Source organism: Euprymna scolopes, chromosome 7 (genome assembly GCF_053919585.1).
Source record: "Euprymna scolopes isolate OS-2025 chromosome 7, ASM5391958v1, whole genome shotgun sequence".
In the NCBI taxonomy this organism is placed as follows: domain Eukaryota; kingdom Metazoa; phylum Mollusca; class Cephalopoda; order Sepiida; family Sepiolidae; genus Euprymna; species Euprymna scolopes.
Genome location: NC_136488.1, coordinates 121,417,632 through 121,435,131, shown reverse-complemented (window position 1 = coordinate 121,435,131; position 17,500 = coordinate 121,417,632). Strand labels below are relative to the sequence as shown.

At 34.8% G+C, this 17,500-nt stretch overlaps 1 protein-coding gene across 1 annotated transcript in view; it reads left to right on the top strand.

Moving 5' to 3' along the window:
• LOC145279917 (midnolin-A-like) overlaps positions 1–17,119 on the top strand; it is a 104,423-nt gene extending 87,304 nt beyond the window's left edge. Inside the window, exons 4-7 of the mRNA XM_080131473.1 lie at positions 3,179–3,436; positions 5,831–6,242; positions 11,059–11,226; positions 16,556–17,119. Of these exons, the coding sequence (XP_079987599.1) occupies positions 3,179–3,436; positions 5,831–6,242; positions 11,059–11,226; positions 16,556–17,043 (1,326 nt within the window). The 3' untranslated portion in view covers positions 17,044–17,119. The remainder of the gene's footprint in view (positions 1–3,178; positions 3,437–5,830; positions 6,243–11,058; positions 11,227–16,555) is intronic.
• The last annotated feature ends 381 nt before the right edge of the window (positions 17,120–17,500 follow it).

Genomic DNA, 17,500 nt, shown 5'->3' with positions numbered 1-17,500 from the left:
ATATATTTTCACTGTTAAGATAAACCTATTTGGATATTAAAAAAATCTCTACCCGGTTAAGCAGTAAAAAAAGTTAAGAAGATAAAAATAAAGGTACATATGAACTTTATTACATTATCAAGTCAATAAAGGGTAAATAAAAAGTAATAAGAGATAAACCTCTTTAGGTCATGGCATTTTGTAGCTAAATCCGTTTCGTCAGAAGAGAAGCAAAAACCGGCATTATATATATATATATATATATATATATATATATATATATATATATATATATATATATATGAAAGTTTTTCAATCCATCTTACCTATATAAACCCTAAAACAGACTGTGTTATTAAATCCTATGTTAAAATACGTTATTTTGTAATACTATATGTATAATACGCTGCAAACACCCTTAACATAAACATATTTACTCTTCTTAATTTGAATTTTATTTAATAAACAGTTCCGAATAAATTAATATTCTGTATTGCACAGAGTGGTTTTGTACTGTCATATATAATGTACAAGCACAGATATATTGCATGATTCATTATAATATAATTTTATAGTAATTTATATCTGCAGGAAGACATCTGACTTAAAATTGCCTTTAAAAACCCTGTATGATAAAGAGTAAGCTCAGGTAATTTAGGATGAACCGCATCCTTATTATGAGAATCATAGAACAGAATGTGTTCAGTGAACATTAAGGTTTGTAAACTGGGGGAATAATTTCTCTGTTTATATTCTGTTCCGGAACGCTGATTATCAGGATTTACTTGTATACATTTTCTAGAACCATAGATTTTGATCAAAATGGGAATAAGGATTCTTGAGATACTGTTTAGTCGCATTATATTTTAATTTTAATCTTCATGAAAGGACGTAAAATTAGTGCAAATTATATTGCTCAGTAAATTAATTTTATCCCTCTTGGGATGGGTAATATTCTAGTTTACACACACACACACACACACACACACACACACACACACACACACACACACACACATATATATATATATATATATATATAGAGAGAGAGAGAGAGAGAGAGAGGAATGGTGCACCTTCTCCAAGTGATGTAACCTCAAGTAATAGCACGAAGCTGAATACTCCACCAGACTAGATAAATTCTTGTCCTGGAATCCAGTAAGACCAAGAGACCAAAACGAAATATCTACTAAAACTTATGAAAATGGTTAATTGGGGAGAGGAAAAATTATGTTCTCAATTTCTTTACTAATTCAGTGTTTGAGAGACAAAGAACTTTAACAGAACATTCGAATATCTATGTTTCTGATATAGAGTTCAAGTGTTAGCCCCAGGTAGTGGACCCTTGATTTTTGAGAAGTTCTACTGAAGTAAAATAAAACATATATATATATATATATATATATATATATATATATATATATATATATAGTAATTTATAAAATATATATGGCGATTAAGCTACACTAAACATTCGGCGTTTCATCCACTCTAGGATTCGTCAGGCTTATGCGCGAATTCTGTGGTTGTTTATTGTTTTTATATGGTCCTCTTCTGTTGAGGGTTTTAGTTAGCCAATCAGCTTTCTAGTATCCACCGCGCTCCTTCCTATCAGCCAATGGGCATGCATTTTATCGAACAAAGGATCTGTTTTAAAAAGTAAATACTTAAAGTTTACGCATAAATCTATACTTTCGTATATTAATTTTATGTGAGTAAATGAAGTAGTTATATATATATATATATATATATATATAGAGAGAGAGAGAGAGATAGAGAGAGAGAGAGAGAGGGGGAAGAGGGAGGTAGAGAGAGCGTGTGTGTATATTTATGATGCATAAAGATAACATTCATTGAAAGAGAGAAAGAAAGGTAGTCACCCACGCAGTTTATACTTTGGGTCAAGGATATCCACTTATTGTACTTACTACGGACACTATAATGCACTTCATACCCTCCCTCGACTTGCTAATGATTATTGAAAGAAATCATTAAAATAGTACTAGTAGCAATAATAGCAACAGTATATGTACTAGTAATATGACCGAGAGAAGATATCTTTTGAATTTCACCACATCGCCCTTTTCATTCTACAAATATTTAATTATGAAAGCCATATTTTTATACTGACGGATTGTCCGAATATCCTATAAGATCATTCCATCTCTTCTAAACACTAGTACAGTCTAAAATTACGAAACCGAGTGTCGAGAAAAGACTAGGAACCGATGTAGGAACGGAAAGAAACGAGTGAAAAATATTAAAATAGGTCATTGAATGTATACATATATAATATTATCATTAATGGTTTAGTATTAATAGACTTGCTAGCGTTCAAAAGAGATTCTACACATAATTGAATACTGAGTTGTATCCTTTTTTTTTTTTTCGTGCATTTCTATTTATGGAAATTAAACACGCAATCCTGATTAACGAAACTGTCATGACTTATCTTAGCGTTTGAAATATTGATTGAGAATAAACTAATTATCCATCAGTCAGAGTATTTGACCGGCCATTTCGTAAATGGGCTGAGAAACTCGGGTCAGATCCTCGCTCGAGTCATACCCAAACTTTTGAAATGCTGCTTGGTGTATCTTTTTTTTCTTTTTTTAAATACCTAACATTATAAGATGAGGATAACATGTAAATGAAAACATCTTAGAGATGAAATGACGTCCACCCTACACATCGCTGCGATAGTTAATGCAAAGGGAGCCTTTCGGTCGCCATCCACTATAATCAAACACTTGCGTTTAAAGAGTATGTGGGAAAGCATTAAGGTGGTGTTTATCTCATATTATTCACGCTCAGCTGAATCGTATTGCTTTGTTAAACGTGTTCCAAAATCAGTTTTAAATAAACACATTTCTTTAGTCCCTTAATAGCATTTCTCCTTGTCTGAATGTTTTCTTTTTTCCTGTTAGTTATATTAATCTAGAATATGTGGCAAAGAATGAAAACACATATATTCCTCTAAGTATACATCCATAAATGCATTTTCGCTTTCTATTTAAAATCATAGCATAGCTCTTTTTTTTTCTTTTGGCGATACCCAGCCAGAAAAAAAAAACAACAAAAAAAATAAACCGAAAAGAAAATTATTTTTTTTAAATACAAATATGCACATTTCTAAGTTCTGCGTATACACTTTCTTCTTTTATTTAAAATATATATATTTTTTATTCTTTCTTTCTAGGTGAACGATTTCCTCTCCGGACGTGCACCTCTTTTACTGGTCATAAAACTCGGCGACCACATGATGTTTGTACAGTTACAGCTGTCCACGGCGTCATGTGCTCAGAGCTCGCAGACTAACCGTTCCCAATGCACAGTCGATGGCAAAGAAAAAGTTGCTTCCGGTGGCCCTATGCTGAATTCAGCGGCACTCGCTGAACTCGGACACAATCTTTCACAGAAATTAAGGGAATTTTCTCAGTTATCTACACATCAAAGGGTACTTCTTTTATTTTATGCATTTATTATTTAATTTTTTGTAATGCCAGACGAAAAGTTAAAAGAAAAGTGAGAGCCAGACGAAAAGTTAAAAGAAAAGTGGGAGCCAGACGAAAAGTTAAAAGAAAATGTACAATTAATGTTATAAAACTACGATTTCATTAAATGAGGAGTTTGTGTTTCTATTTTTTTTTTTTTTTTGTAAAAAGAAAGAGCTGGGGTTATATTATTTTAAATAACACAGATCATAAATTATATAAAGGGCAGTTGTCCATGTGTGTATGTTTTTATGTCCAGCTGAAAGTTTAAAACTACAAAACGAACACCCACAAAGTTGGTATATTTTTTTATTAACCTTGCAAGGTTATGCTGGTGTATTGAGCAAAAAACAAAAGTGGTAGTACGTAGGCAGGCTCGAATTTGTAATGCGAAGGCGGAAAAGAATGTGAAAAAAAGAACATTATTCTTTGCTGTTGCGCCCATCGCAAAACCAAAAGTGGCGAAGTTTTAAATTAAGGCTAGTCAATCCAAAATAGGGGATGAATTTCGAAAATATCGGCGAAAAAAAGCAACCCCTCCCTGTAGAAATGTGCCCAGTTGAAGGTGAAGGAATTAATGTTTTTAGCCAGTGTTTCGACATTTGTCGCCCAAAAGGGTTGTGCTTCAAAATAACACCGATCTCGCGAAAATCCGTTGCCTCTGTCAAAAGTTTTAGGCATACATACATACATACATACATACATACATACATACATACATACATACATTTAAACAAACAGGTGAGATTTATATTATAGGTTCTTAGTTTTTAGTCACAAATGTAGTTACATCTCCATTTTATAATATATAATGTCATCTTTTATGAGCTTAAAGACGTAAATATATAAACTGACATTTCAAATCTTGATTTTGATTCGCAAATTTTCGTTTCCTATTGTCATACCATGTTATTAACACTACAATAACAAATTTCTGTAGAGTTTGTTTACGGTATAACTGGGTATGTTTTCTCAATAATTAAATCATTTCTCTATGATAGGCTCATAAGAGTAGTGGCTGATGGGCAGCAATCAGAGGCCCACTGTATTAATGCTGGAGTCCCCCAGGGGGCCATCCTGGGCCCAACTCTCTTCCTGATCTACATTAATGATCTCCAAAAACACACACTTAAATCATTTGTTGACATCTATGCTGATGATACGATTATCTATGACAACACATCAAAGCCCGTAAATGACAAAGCTCTCTCTGATTCTCTTGAGCGCGTGGTACAGTGGGGAAGAGGTGGCTGGTTACTTTTAATTCATCTAAAATAAAGCTCCTATCTTTACATAATCATCGCTCTGTTCCTCATCTAGCATCAATTGAAATGGATGGCTCTCGTCTTGGGAAGGCTTCATGTTTTGACAAGCTCCTGGGTTTGACCTTTACTCCTGATCTGAAATGGAACACGTATATCAAGTCTGTTGCCCGGGCCGCTGGGAAAATGGTGGGATGCTTCTACCGCTCCAGAAGATATTTCACTACTGATGCAATTCTCTATCTGTATAAAAGTCAAGTGCGTCCAAAGATGGATTACTGCTGCCACATCTGAGCTAGAGTTTCTAAAAACAGCCTATCCTGCCTTGACAAAGTACAAAATAGACTTCGGTGCTTAGTGGGGGATGCCCTTTTCTCTTCTCTACAACCTGTCTCCCACAGAAGAGACGTTGCGAGCCTGTCTTTGTTTTATCGTTATTTCCATGGTAAGTGCTCGTCCGAGCTCTAATCCAAAACCGCTGTCAGTAATTTTCCCCACTTTTTATCTGTGCCTAAATCAAAACGTAGATTCCGTAAACAAAGCTTCTTTCTGAAAAGTGCACGCCTGTGGAATTCTCTTCCGTTTGCCTGTTTCTCACCTGACTACAACTTGGATGTCTTCAAGTCCAACATAAACAAATTCTTGACACTTTATCAAATCTCCAATACCAACTATTACTACGATATTATCCCATTGATTATTGTACACACAATAGCCCTTATCCCCGAGTGGCTTCCGGGACTTGATAATTGGTGATCCCCTATGTAAAACAAAAAAAAAACCTTCATCTAGTCCCAACCAGATATCTGGTGATATGAATAACTTTTTTAACTCATGACGGAAAAAATAAAAGAAGCAAGAAAAATAACTGAACTTATATTGAAGAATTGAAGAATATGAGTTGCTAACCTTACAACTAAAATTTAATTTCTTTTTTTCTATAACTTTATAAAATATGCATGCAATTAAAAAGTGAAAACTAAAATTATCTGAATGCATTCCGGATAACACTAAATAGGAACAAATTGTAATAAATAAAAAAAATAATCATTAACAGGTTTTTTTTTCTTTTTTTTTTTTTGATTTCTAAAATAGGTTCCAGAGCATTGTATCAGTGGTAGTCCTGTTCCGAGCCACTCCAATCCGCCTAGCATTACGCCATCAACCTATTCCGTCACAAAAAATGGCACGGTTAATGGACACGCCTCACACACACAATCCCAAACTCCAGCAATCATGAACAACAACAACAACAACAACAACAGTACTAACAGTAATAGCAACAGTAACAACAACAATAACAGTAACAGTATCCACTCTCATAATCCCAATAACACAAGTTTGACCCAATCCAATCCGTGCAATCCCAGCATTCCTTGCGCCACAACAACCGCTGGTCCAGCTCCCGTTTCACGAAACTGTCCCACTACTGGAGAACCACTTCAAGGGGCCATTATAGAAAGTATGCATCACATTGGACAAGGTGTATATTCAGGGACATTTTCTGGTGAGTATTTCCATATTTTTTACTTTCATCGTTGTTGTTCTCATCGTCGTTTGATTAAAGAATTAAGGGCATTTTTTTGTTCAAATTCCAAGTCATATTCATATTTTTTAAGTATCGACATTTTTAGTGAAATACAGAAATGAACCATTATAAGTAATAACGAGTTCAATCAAAAGTTCCCGCTGTGAAAACCGAGACTTAGTGAAGCTCATTGAAAACAGGTTTCGCTACTTGATTCGGACTAGCCTATATTTTTTGGGTTTTTTTCCGTCGATCGTGTTATGTCAGCGAATATGTTTTACTTTGTTTTAGTTTTTATTTCGAAAATATTTGTTTTACTCGGCAAATATTCCTAATCGTTAAAGAGGACTAATCACACACACGCACACACACACACACACACACACACACACACACACACACACACACACACACACACACACACAATTATAATTAGTGTAATATTCTACATAATCACATTGACACCTCGGAAATTATCAGATCATTAAACTTAAGATATATGTGCATGCTGAGTGACGATTGAATGTGAATTTTTATTTTCCATAAACTTTCACTTTTAGTAGAAGCAGAATGCTTGACGTTAGGTGAACAGCACAAAAAGTGATACTACCAGTTAGTCATTAATAGATATTAATCATTAATAGATATTAAATACATGAAAAATTATATTTTTCTTCAAGCCAAAGACCATTTGTTTTTTTTTTTCAGATTGGCTAGTAATAATCAACTATTGATACGGCAGATACATTGCTATTAACGCCTGACGTTGAAAATATAACAAGAAACTTAATTGTTATTATCAATTTGTTTATTTTTTTTATATTTGTAAACTAAACAAAATTAAAAATTAAAAAAAAAAACAAACAGTATTTTTATTTTAAAAAATGAAAATGAGTCCATATATAGAGTACTGTTGCTACACCTTGACTGATACATCTATCACTAGTCTCTCACTCTTAGACACGGTCTAAAAGAAAAATCTTAAATCTAATAGATCTTGCACTATAGTGCGAGATCTATTAGATAAGTTAATATCCAGGACTGCAATATTGTGACGATGGAACAAAGGTTGGAGCTTGGCTTAAACTTTATCCGATGGTGAGGCCCCAGCTTGTGGGCTTTGGGGAGTGTGGAGCCACCCCTTAATTGCCATTGCTCCCAGGTTCACTCTGACCCAGAGTGGTAGTACTTGTTAAGGCCTCAACTATGGGTTAAATAGAAACCGACTTGAACCCCCCCCCCCAAATATATTCTATTAAAAAACTTTTTTTTTAAATCAGTAGATTCGGCATTAAATAACCTGAAAAGGGTTGATATGCCGTAAAACAAAAACAACCAAATCAAATCAAAGTAAGCCAAACCACAATGTTGCACCCATGTGATTGTTTTACAAGTACTTTAATAGCAAGTGATCTGATGAACTCATAGCATGTGTGGCTCCTTATCGTACCTATTTCAGACTAATCACGATAAGCTGCAAAATCCCACCCCTTCATTATTGAGTTTCCTGGATGCCGGAAATATTTCTACTCTAATAGTTTCTGTCTTCAAACTGCTAGACTTTAGAATTCCCTTTCTGGTTCCTGCTTCCTCGATTACACTAACGTGTAGTGGTTTAATGTACTGTAAGTAGACATCTCGCTGCTCAACTTCCCCTAGTCCCCTGTTAGACACGATTCCAAATATTTGTTATTTATGTCCAAGTGGCAATATGCCAAGGATGAAAAGTAGTAAAGAAAATATGATGTTCAAATTAAAGCTTGAACGATTTTAAAACAAAAACAAGTGCAGACATTTTTGGTCCCCCGACAAAAGGAGGATGGACCTGTAAATTCACCCTTGTCCGTTTGTCCGTTTGTCTATCTGCCTGTCCGCACTTTTCTCATTAACTACGCCTTTGAATTTAAAAAAAATTTGCACGAACATTAAACATGATATGAATAAAAAGTAGCAGAACGAATTTTCCGGGAAAATGCCGGTTACCCCCTAGTTGTGCCTTTCGGATTAAAATGGCTAAAATTGACACTTTTGTGCTTATTAAAAGAAAAAAAAATGATGCCTTGAATTTTTATAAAACTTTCTGAAAAGTTGTAACTAACTGATTTCTATATAATTTTGTCTAGTAATTTATAAAATATATATGGCGATTAAGCTACACTGAATATTCGGCGTTTCATCCACTCTAGGACTCCTCAGGCTTATGCGCCTGAGTGAGAGGCGCATAAGCCTGAGGAGTCCTAGAGTGGATGAAACGCCGAATATTCAGTGTAGCTTAATCGCCATATATATTTTATAAATTACTAACTAGCTCTACCTACGTAGTGAGCACTTTTGAAGTAAATACTTAAAGTTTACGCATAAATCTATACTTTCGTATATTAATTTTATGTGAGTAAATTAAGTAGTTATAATTTTGTCTATCTATACTTCGCCATAACTCTTGGGTGAGCCCCAGTGGCTTTTCAGGGCTAAAAACATTATTTTGGGGACTATGTTACCATATTTGTGCTTTATTTTATGTGTAGGTCTATTTATTAGCAGTTTTGCATCGTACTGACCTCAAATTTCAATATATTAAGGTCTTGGGAACTTTTGGGGCCAAATGGGGTGGGCAAATAGTGGACCCAGTCATTTCTTTTTTTTTTTTTTTTTTTTTGCATGGTGCAGAACTCAAATTTACATATATTAACCGTCTGTTCATTTTCATCAGGATTTGATGTCCCTTGACGACTTTTGGGGCTAAATGGGGGGGGGGGCAAATGCTGGACTTAATCATTTGTTTATGTCTCGTTCACTGTGCACTCACGGGGGCCATACATGCTTCATTTGTTTTTTAATAAGTTCAATGTTTCGAATTAGAGCAAATTCTTCATCAGGAAAATCCAGATTTAATTTAATTTTTTTTATGTCGCGTGGCGGTGGTGATAATCCTTGGGACGTATTCAGATGTTGTTGAAGTCTTGAACGTTCGTTCCACTGTGAACGTTGGTCAACGCGTGTGTCATATAATATAGAGATTCAGTTTGTTTGTTTTTTTTAAGCACTGTTGATATATGGAATACAAATTGAACCTTTAACGGTTTTTGCACTTTATCTAGTCCTTATGTTTGTCTCCTAACGAGGGCAGAGTGTGATACAATGTCAGTTTTTAATATAAAAAAACCCAGCTCCCACCAAAAAAAGATCTTCTGCACTAGGACACGAATAAAAATTGTTTCAGTTTGGAAGAAGGTTTCCTTCTCTGAGCAAGGGCAGCGCCAACGTAGACACTACACATCGCTCCTAGCTGAAAGCCTTAAAAAATTGAAGCACAGATTGGCGCACAGAAAAATCATTAAAACATCTACGACATCTTTGCTGTGCTGCATACTAGATGTAACATTCGACGTCAACTTACCGCTAGATTGACACGGAACGAAAATCAAAGTCTATGCCATTTCTGAAATAACCTTTTCTCTATTGACTGCTGTATTTTGCTGGTCCTGTGCAGTTCTAGGAGGTCCACCTCACATGTTTTAGCTTCGAAAGAGTAAGTTTATTGTTAATCGCCCAAGGGGAATGCTAGTTAGAGTGCTCCTTTTTTTTTTTTTTTTTTTTTAGGGTGCTGGCTCTTCAATCCCACTTTCTGACCCCTGTGTTATATCATTACGCACTGGGAAATAGAGGACTTGTATCGTTCAATGATATGTATTCTTTTTAGGTTCAGAAGTCCTATCATCTTTTGCTGAATTGACTTGGTTGTCGTTTTTATTGCTATGACTGCAAGTTGCGTCTCAATTGAAATGAACAAATGTAATGAACACAAGAGGCCATTGGTCAGCATCCGAATGGTTTAAAATTCTTATTCACAGATACGCATTTTGCGGAATTTTAATCCGGATTCGACAGCATACAAGAATGCTACTTATTCCCCAATGTTATTCAGAACGGGATAACATTTTATTGCCCGTTAATCCGTTTTAAGATTAACGCTAACCTTCCGACTCTCTGCAAATTATTTCATTAGTTGTTCACAAAATGCAGAGGACTGACTGAACCAGATTTTTCTAGAAATTTTAAATTTGTCACCCTCCCCCCATACCAGGGGGGGGCTAAAATTGCAAAATGTTTTCTTTTAAATAGCAATGGTTGTAAAGAGACCAGACATTGTCTTATTTTTCTGAAGATATTTATTTTATTTTACTTGAATCATCTTTGTATTTTTCGTTTTTATTTTTGTGGATCATTGATAAAGATTTACGTTTGATATGAAATATGTAAGAAAACAAAAAGAAAACGATTATTCTCGACTCGTATTCTCATTGTAATTGAAATTTAATTTATAAATGACTTAACGGTTAGAAATACAGAGCAATTTTGATTTACAGTATTAAAATAGTGACCAAAGTGGATATTTGAATATTTTTAAATTTTTGTTATTTCTGATATTTGTATTTCAATATTTGTATTTTGATATCAATGTTTCTATTTTTATTTCAAAAAGCCAACAATAATTCTTCCGCTTTTATTTCTCTTTCTTCAGTCCCGGTGATATTGACGTTTTATTTCTCTATATCTCACCCCCTCTCTCTAAACTTCTCTCTTCGAAAATCTTTTTAGTTTCTATCGATTTTAACGATTTTAACAGAGCAAAAGGGGAAATAAATGCTGCCGTCTTAATTCTAAGTTATCGCCCTTGACTACTTACGTCGGTTATTTATAGTATATATCGTTTACATCGCTATCATTTCTTTTTCAATATATTTCATGTAAGATTACCTAATGACATAAATGTGTGTGTGTTTTTTTTACCCAGGAACTCTGGATCCATCTCTTCAAGACATGGACGGTAAACCTAAGCGAAATATTAGCACCATCATCCACATTCTGAATGATCTCCTTGGAGCCACTCCACAATATAGAGCACCAAGTGCATCCCACACGGTGGAAAAAATACCTGTGGACAGCTTCACGCATAAGAATAGTAAGTATAAAGCTAATACTTAAATCGATTAAAATTGCCTTCTGTTAATTTTAAAAAATGTCATCATATTTTTTTTTATTGACATAGACAAATTTACATGGTAGCGACACTTGACATGCTAATGTTTCGGACAGGTGGTCGGTCAAGACCACAAGTCCTCTAAAGCCGGACTTTTTCAGTGGAAGACAAATTTTATTAAGCCGCCTGGCGAGTACTTGTAGTCTTGATCGACCACCCGTCCGAAACATTAGCATGTCAAGTGTCGCGACCATGTAAATCTGTCTATATCAATTAAAATATTATATTTTGCTGTGTGTGTTTTTTTTTATTGAGCACTCTTAATAACCTCGTTAAATTCCAGAGTTTTCTCTCTGGAATACCTTAAACTTGGAACATCATATTTTTTTTAGCATTATTTATTCAAAAGTAAGACTCGTGGAAATTCCATGGTGTTTTACTTACTATCTTACTTCTTAGTGTAAGCATACTTACCAAGTTCACATTTTCAAAAAAGAACATTTTAAATTATTTATTTACTGTAATAATTTTTAAAATAAATAGTTCCTTTTTTCCCCGTAAAAATTGTCAGCTAAATATCTTTTGAACAAATAAAACAAATATCACCTAAATCGATGACGACAACAAACTTTTATTTGTGACATCTTATTCTATTTTGGAAAAAAATATTTAAAAATACATGCACTCTAATCTTTGGAAACAAATACAGAAAATAAGCAGAGTTTTTTTTTTTTTTTTTTTTTTTTTTTGCATTTTATCTTGGGCGATCTCATTTGTTAAAATAGGTGTGAAAGCTTATAACGTACATACACACGGAAGCATCCGCATATTACCACACCGACTTCAAACAAGTATTAGATCGGTGCGAACGTTTCAATCAGTTTAAAATTTCATTTTTGAAATCAAATACGGTGTAAAAAAAAATCTGGGTTTGTTTTACTATATTCATAGATCCGAAAAAGTTGTCAAAAAACAAATATAAAACAAATAAATGTTAGTAAAGGAAATATAACTTACTCTTCTACCTACCTGGAAAAGTTTTGAGTGGTTTTACTCACTTTAAAACGTGTAATCGATTCGAAAATCATACAGTGTTTATCGATACATTTGAAAAAGACAAATGGCGGCGAGCTCTTTGTTGAATACGTTAAGTTTAGGAAAATGAGTTCAAACTAAAAAGTTATACAAAATACCGTTAGACCTCACCGAATATATGTCAGCCTATGTCACGGTAACATATATTGAGTGAGTTTCTAACAGCATTTTGTATAACTTTTCAAAGTCAGTAAAACCACAAAAAACTTTTCCAGATAGGTAGAAGAGTAACTTATCTTGCCTTTGATTAACATTTATTTGTTTTATATTTGTTTTTTTTTTGACAACTTTTTCAAATCTATGCGTATAGTAAAACATCCGCCCACAAAAAAAAATAAATAACGACCTTTGCTATTTATACCTTCATTCAACTATCAACGAGCTTATAAATGGTTTGCTTGTAAGATTCGTTAGGTTTTGATGTTAAAAATGAACCTAAACAATGTCCAAGACAATGGGAAATCCTCGCTAGGAGATCTTTAGCCAGTAGTGCTATCTGAGGACAAGCGTTACAGTGAGGAAGTCCCGTTCTCTTGACAAAAGAAGGTCGCTTTTAGGTCAACATGGGTGAGAATATTACAGAAAAATACGAATGATGCTTTAATAATCTGAAAGAAAAAGTTATAAATTTATCATAGTGACGTGTTCAAGTTATAACAATATGCATAAAATAAATGACAGTGATTTAAAATATCCCTTCTACAAACCGTTAAAATTTTTTGCACAAACCTGATATTTATCCATAAGAACGTACGTTTGTTTTTAGTTACGGAAGACCATAATAACCTAAATTATGAACTTGTTCCAGCTCTCATAAACATTAACCCAGTCTAATTATATTTAAATCGGCAGTGACAATAGAGTAGAAACGAACAACCAATTTGTTATCTTTATTTATACCGAACGTTCTTTTTTTGTACTGCATTTTTTGAACGCCTGGCGTTGCGTTATTTATATAAATCTATATTTTATATTCTAGACGTGTATACCATTGTCACCGCTAGTTTAGTCATATTAGACTAAGTTAGTGTTTAGTAGAGACACAGAAGTGCCATTGGTTATTAGGGCTATTAATAACTCTTAAAGCACACGCATTTGTTTTAATAAGCAAATGTTTGTACGATATCCGATAGATGGTAAAGCGAATGAAAGAAATTCTTCTTTCCCTAGAGCTGATACCTTGCCGTGGTGGGACAGCTTGTGCATCTCAATGACCCAGAGAGCTATGTCGGTGGGAGAAAGCAATTTCTCCTGGTGGGGCCTCCCGAACCGAACAGGTCAAAGGGTAGAGATCAGACGAAAATCAGCTCATATAGTTTTTTTTTGTTTTTTTTTTAACAAATAAAAATATAAAAACTCTGGATCAAACATAATAATTATTATCATAGTTAAGAAAAATTAAATTAAATTAAAAGAAAATATCCTGTGTATATGTTTCTTGTTTATTCCCATCCCCGCGGACTAAATTACTCATTTATTTAATCAGTCTACTAGAAAATCCTATTGAAAAATTTAAAACACCATTTATCATACCAGCCTAAGACTGGCCAGAGGAGTACAACATAACAAGCCAGTGGAAAGGTTATATGCCGAAGCTTTTGAACCCCCATCTAAAAATCAGAGCCAGCAACCTAGCTCGTATCTTTGTCGTCTCCATTCAGTCTCAAGAGACAATAGACACCCCATCGTAAAAAATACTACGAGTGTAATTGCGAAGCAAGAGTTGCAAAATTTCTAATCACACTTCCCTTGAGTTGGTACTGCCTGATTCCAATGGTAAGGAGAACTCCAGGACGATTAGAAGCAATACTGAGATAAGCGAGGAGCACATATAACACCTAATATTCCCAAATGGTCACCCATTTTTGTACTGACCAGGCTCAACGTCGCCTAACTTCAACATAAGTACTGCACCAAAATAAGAACAAATCTCATTTTTTTTTCACATAATTTTGAAAGCTACTTATGTTTGACAATTTTAGAAATAGAAATTAGACCAAGTTTTCCTTAACACAATTAGTAACAATTTAAACAGATTTCAACCAGGATTCGTACTAGTTGAGTTTTGTTCTTCTAGGATGAGATGTAGCGGTACTCCCTCTTAGAAGATCCATCCTCCAAATTATTACTGCCCCCTTCCGGGGAAGGGTGGCTGGTTAAGTGCCGGTTGCTTTAGTCATACATCTCTAGGAGTGTCGACAGGCTCGTTTTTGTACCCTTTTTAAAATGCCTCCTACAAGTGAGCTGACTCCCCCCCCCCCGCCCTGTGTTAATCTGATTTCATGTCTAACTTAGCTTCAATAGAAAACGAATAAAGGTAACTATATACCCTAGTATATTGAATAATAAAAAAAAAACAACAACAACTTATATATCGACCGGTCCTGGATATGACCTTAAACTATATCCGATGGTGAGGACCCCGCTTGCTGGCTTTGGGGAGTGTGGAGCCACCCGTTAATTACCATTGCTCCCAGGTCCACTCTGATCCAGAGTGGTAGTACCTGTTAAGGTCCCAACTATGGGTAAAATCGAAACCGACTTGAGAAAAACAAAACAACAAAAAAAAACAAAAAAAAACACAACAAAAAAAAAACAAATATATTCTAATAAAAAACTTTTCCTCAAAATCACTGAATTCAGCATTAAATAACCTGAAAAGCGTTGATATGCTGTAAAACAAAACCAACCAACCAACCAACCAACCATTATATATCGACAGTAGATTCGTTTGAAAACATGAGATATTCCGATAAACTAATGATGCAGTAAGTCCAAATAAAATAAGATAAATACATGTTCTACTTGAACTAGTAGAATATCTGTCTCAGAATATATATGAACAATAAATATAGCATTAGTTTTAAATATTAATGTGTCTTTTTTTTTTCATGTCAAGTATGCATTTTTTTTTTACAAGTTTTGGAATCCTTTGAGATGAGGCTTTATAATTTGTGCATTCATGTTTTTTTTGTTTGCGGACTGTTATCCTCATCTTAGTTGCTGTTATTGCACCAACTTTCAGCTACCTCATGCTCTGACCGTCTTCAAGTGACTAACCACGATGGGAAAGGAAAGCTGAGTCTTAACATTGTATCCCCTGAAATGACTTATTTCCATAGTTGTCGCACCACGTTTTTGACCAACTAATCTCCTGGCCTGCTTTTGGGTAGGATTGAAACCGCTATCTCCAGACAATGCTCACCTGGAACCCTAAAGATTCAACACCTCTATTCAATGCACCACTGGCTCTGAAGGAAGTAATTACTGGGGTAAAGTTACAAGACTCAACGTTCTTATCCTGTTGCGGTTATTCACCTGAAGAAGGACAGAGGATTTAGTTGGCCAAAACATGGTGAAACAACAACTGTCTTGTATGATTCGGTTTTACTTGCACTTCACCCCCTACTCATCCCAAAATGGTAAAGTTTCTAAGAAAAAATAATATACCCACGTAAATCACACTGTTGACTAGAATATATATTCCATAATTCATAATGATAAGTTCAATAGGTTAGGAGTTTACGATGTGCATACATATAACTAACTCATGTGCAATTGCACCTATCTTTTAAAAAATGTATCATTTGATATGACTCCAAATTTGATGTAAAACACTTTTTCTATTAAATTCGTCGTTATTAAAAGAATAGGGAATGTGCGAGTTAGCAAGGGTACATCTTCTAAATAATAAAGTTTTACGAAAAAGTTATCAGTACATACAGGGTGACTCCCCAAAAAACGGGCCCCAAATCTAATTAAGCCCCGTTTCTTAGTGTTTTGTCCCAATGCGATGAAACTTTGGTCATAACTAGTTTATTATATTCAAAACATCACATCAAAGCCCAAGGGTCTTTGGCCTTTTTTTCTCCGTTCTACAGCATATGTTCTAGATGGCCTCCATTTAGCTTTTGTTTTTCTTAGGTCACCCTGTATTACTTATCGAAAAGTATGATTTGAATTTAAATGAGATGAATTAAGCTCTGGCGGATGAAAAACGCCCACACAGTATTGTTCATCTCAACGGATAAGATTACATCTTGAAGCTAAAGGCATTAATGGCTAATTGCAATATCATTGTATTGTAAATGTAATAGTGGGGTGGGAGCTCGACTGCCTTTGATTAATTGATATTTCTATTCAAAATATTCCCTCATTTTCAAAAAAAAAAAAAAAAAAAGAAAAAATTAATTCCTGCTTTCTCTTTGTTTAATAGGCGAGCAATCAGCGCAACTTGTCGGCTTGAGTGAGCAAGATAACGCTCTCCGAGGAAAAATCAAAGACCTTCAAATGAAAATGGAGGAAAAGAGAATGAGACGACAAGCCAGAAGGGACGCTAAAGCGCCTTACCAATGCCATGGGCCGCGCCCAAAAAACTTCTTCAATCTACCCACGTCAACAACAACAACAACAACGACTGGTTTTGCTTTGAACACAGACACCGATCGTAGGAGTCATGAGGACATTTGCAGCACATTTGTAGCCCCGCAACTCCCAGAATGCACCGTGACAGAAATGGACATCGGAGACGATTCGATTGAGGATGGGAAGAGTGAAGGAGAGAACAGAGAGATCGAGATGACCGCCATGCCGACACAGACTACTGCTACAGCGACAGGTTCGTCAACTGCGGGCTCGACCAAGCCTGCAGAACCATCAGCTTATGCAAACCCTAGTCTGGAGCAAGAATCAGTTTTGGTTTGAAATACATTAACCCGAATCAGCCGAATTTTTAAGAAAAGAGGTGGTATACATCTATAAAGAAAATAAAGAAGAAAAATCACTGATTTGAAATTTAAATAATTTGTAAAAAAAAACAAAAAAAACTTAAGCCTCTGAAATTTGTGAATGAGTGACTTTTGGCATAACCTTAACGGACACTTGTCATGACGTCAACTCAGAAGTTGAGAGGACATGCCCCTTACCGACCTCTTCTTGTCCACACAGTTTTGGAGAAAGTGAGCTGCTTTAGGGGCTTGAGATTTTGCAAGCCGGCATTTCATATTGTACGGATGGCTGGCCGAAATTCTTTTATTCATTTCTGGCATGTAAAAAAAAAAAAAAAACAACAAAAAAAAAAGCTTGGAAATGAATAAAAATGTTACGAGCAAGACGCGACCAAGGCGCGTTAAAATGTGTTATAAAAATAAACATAAAAATG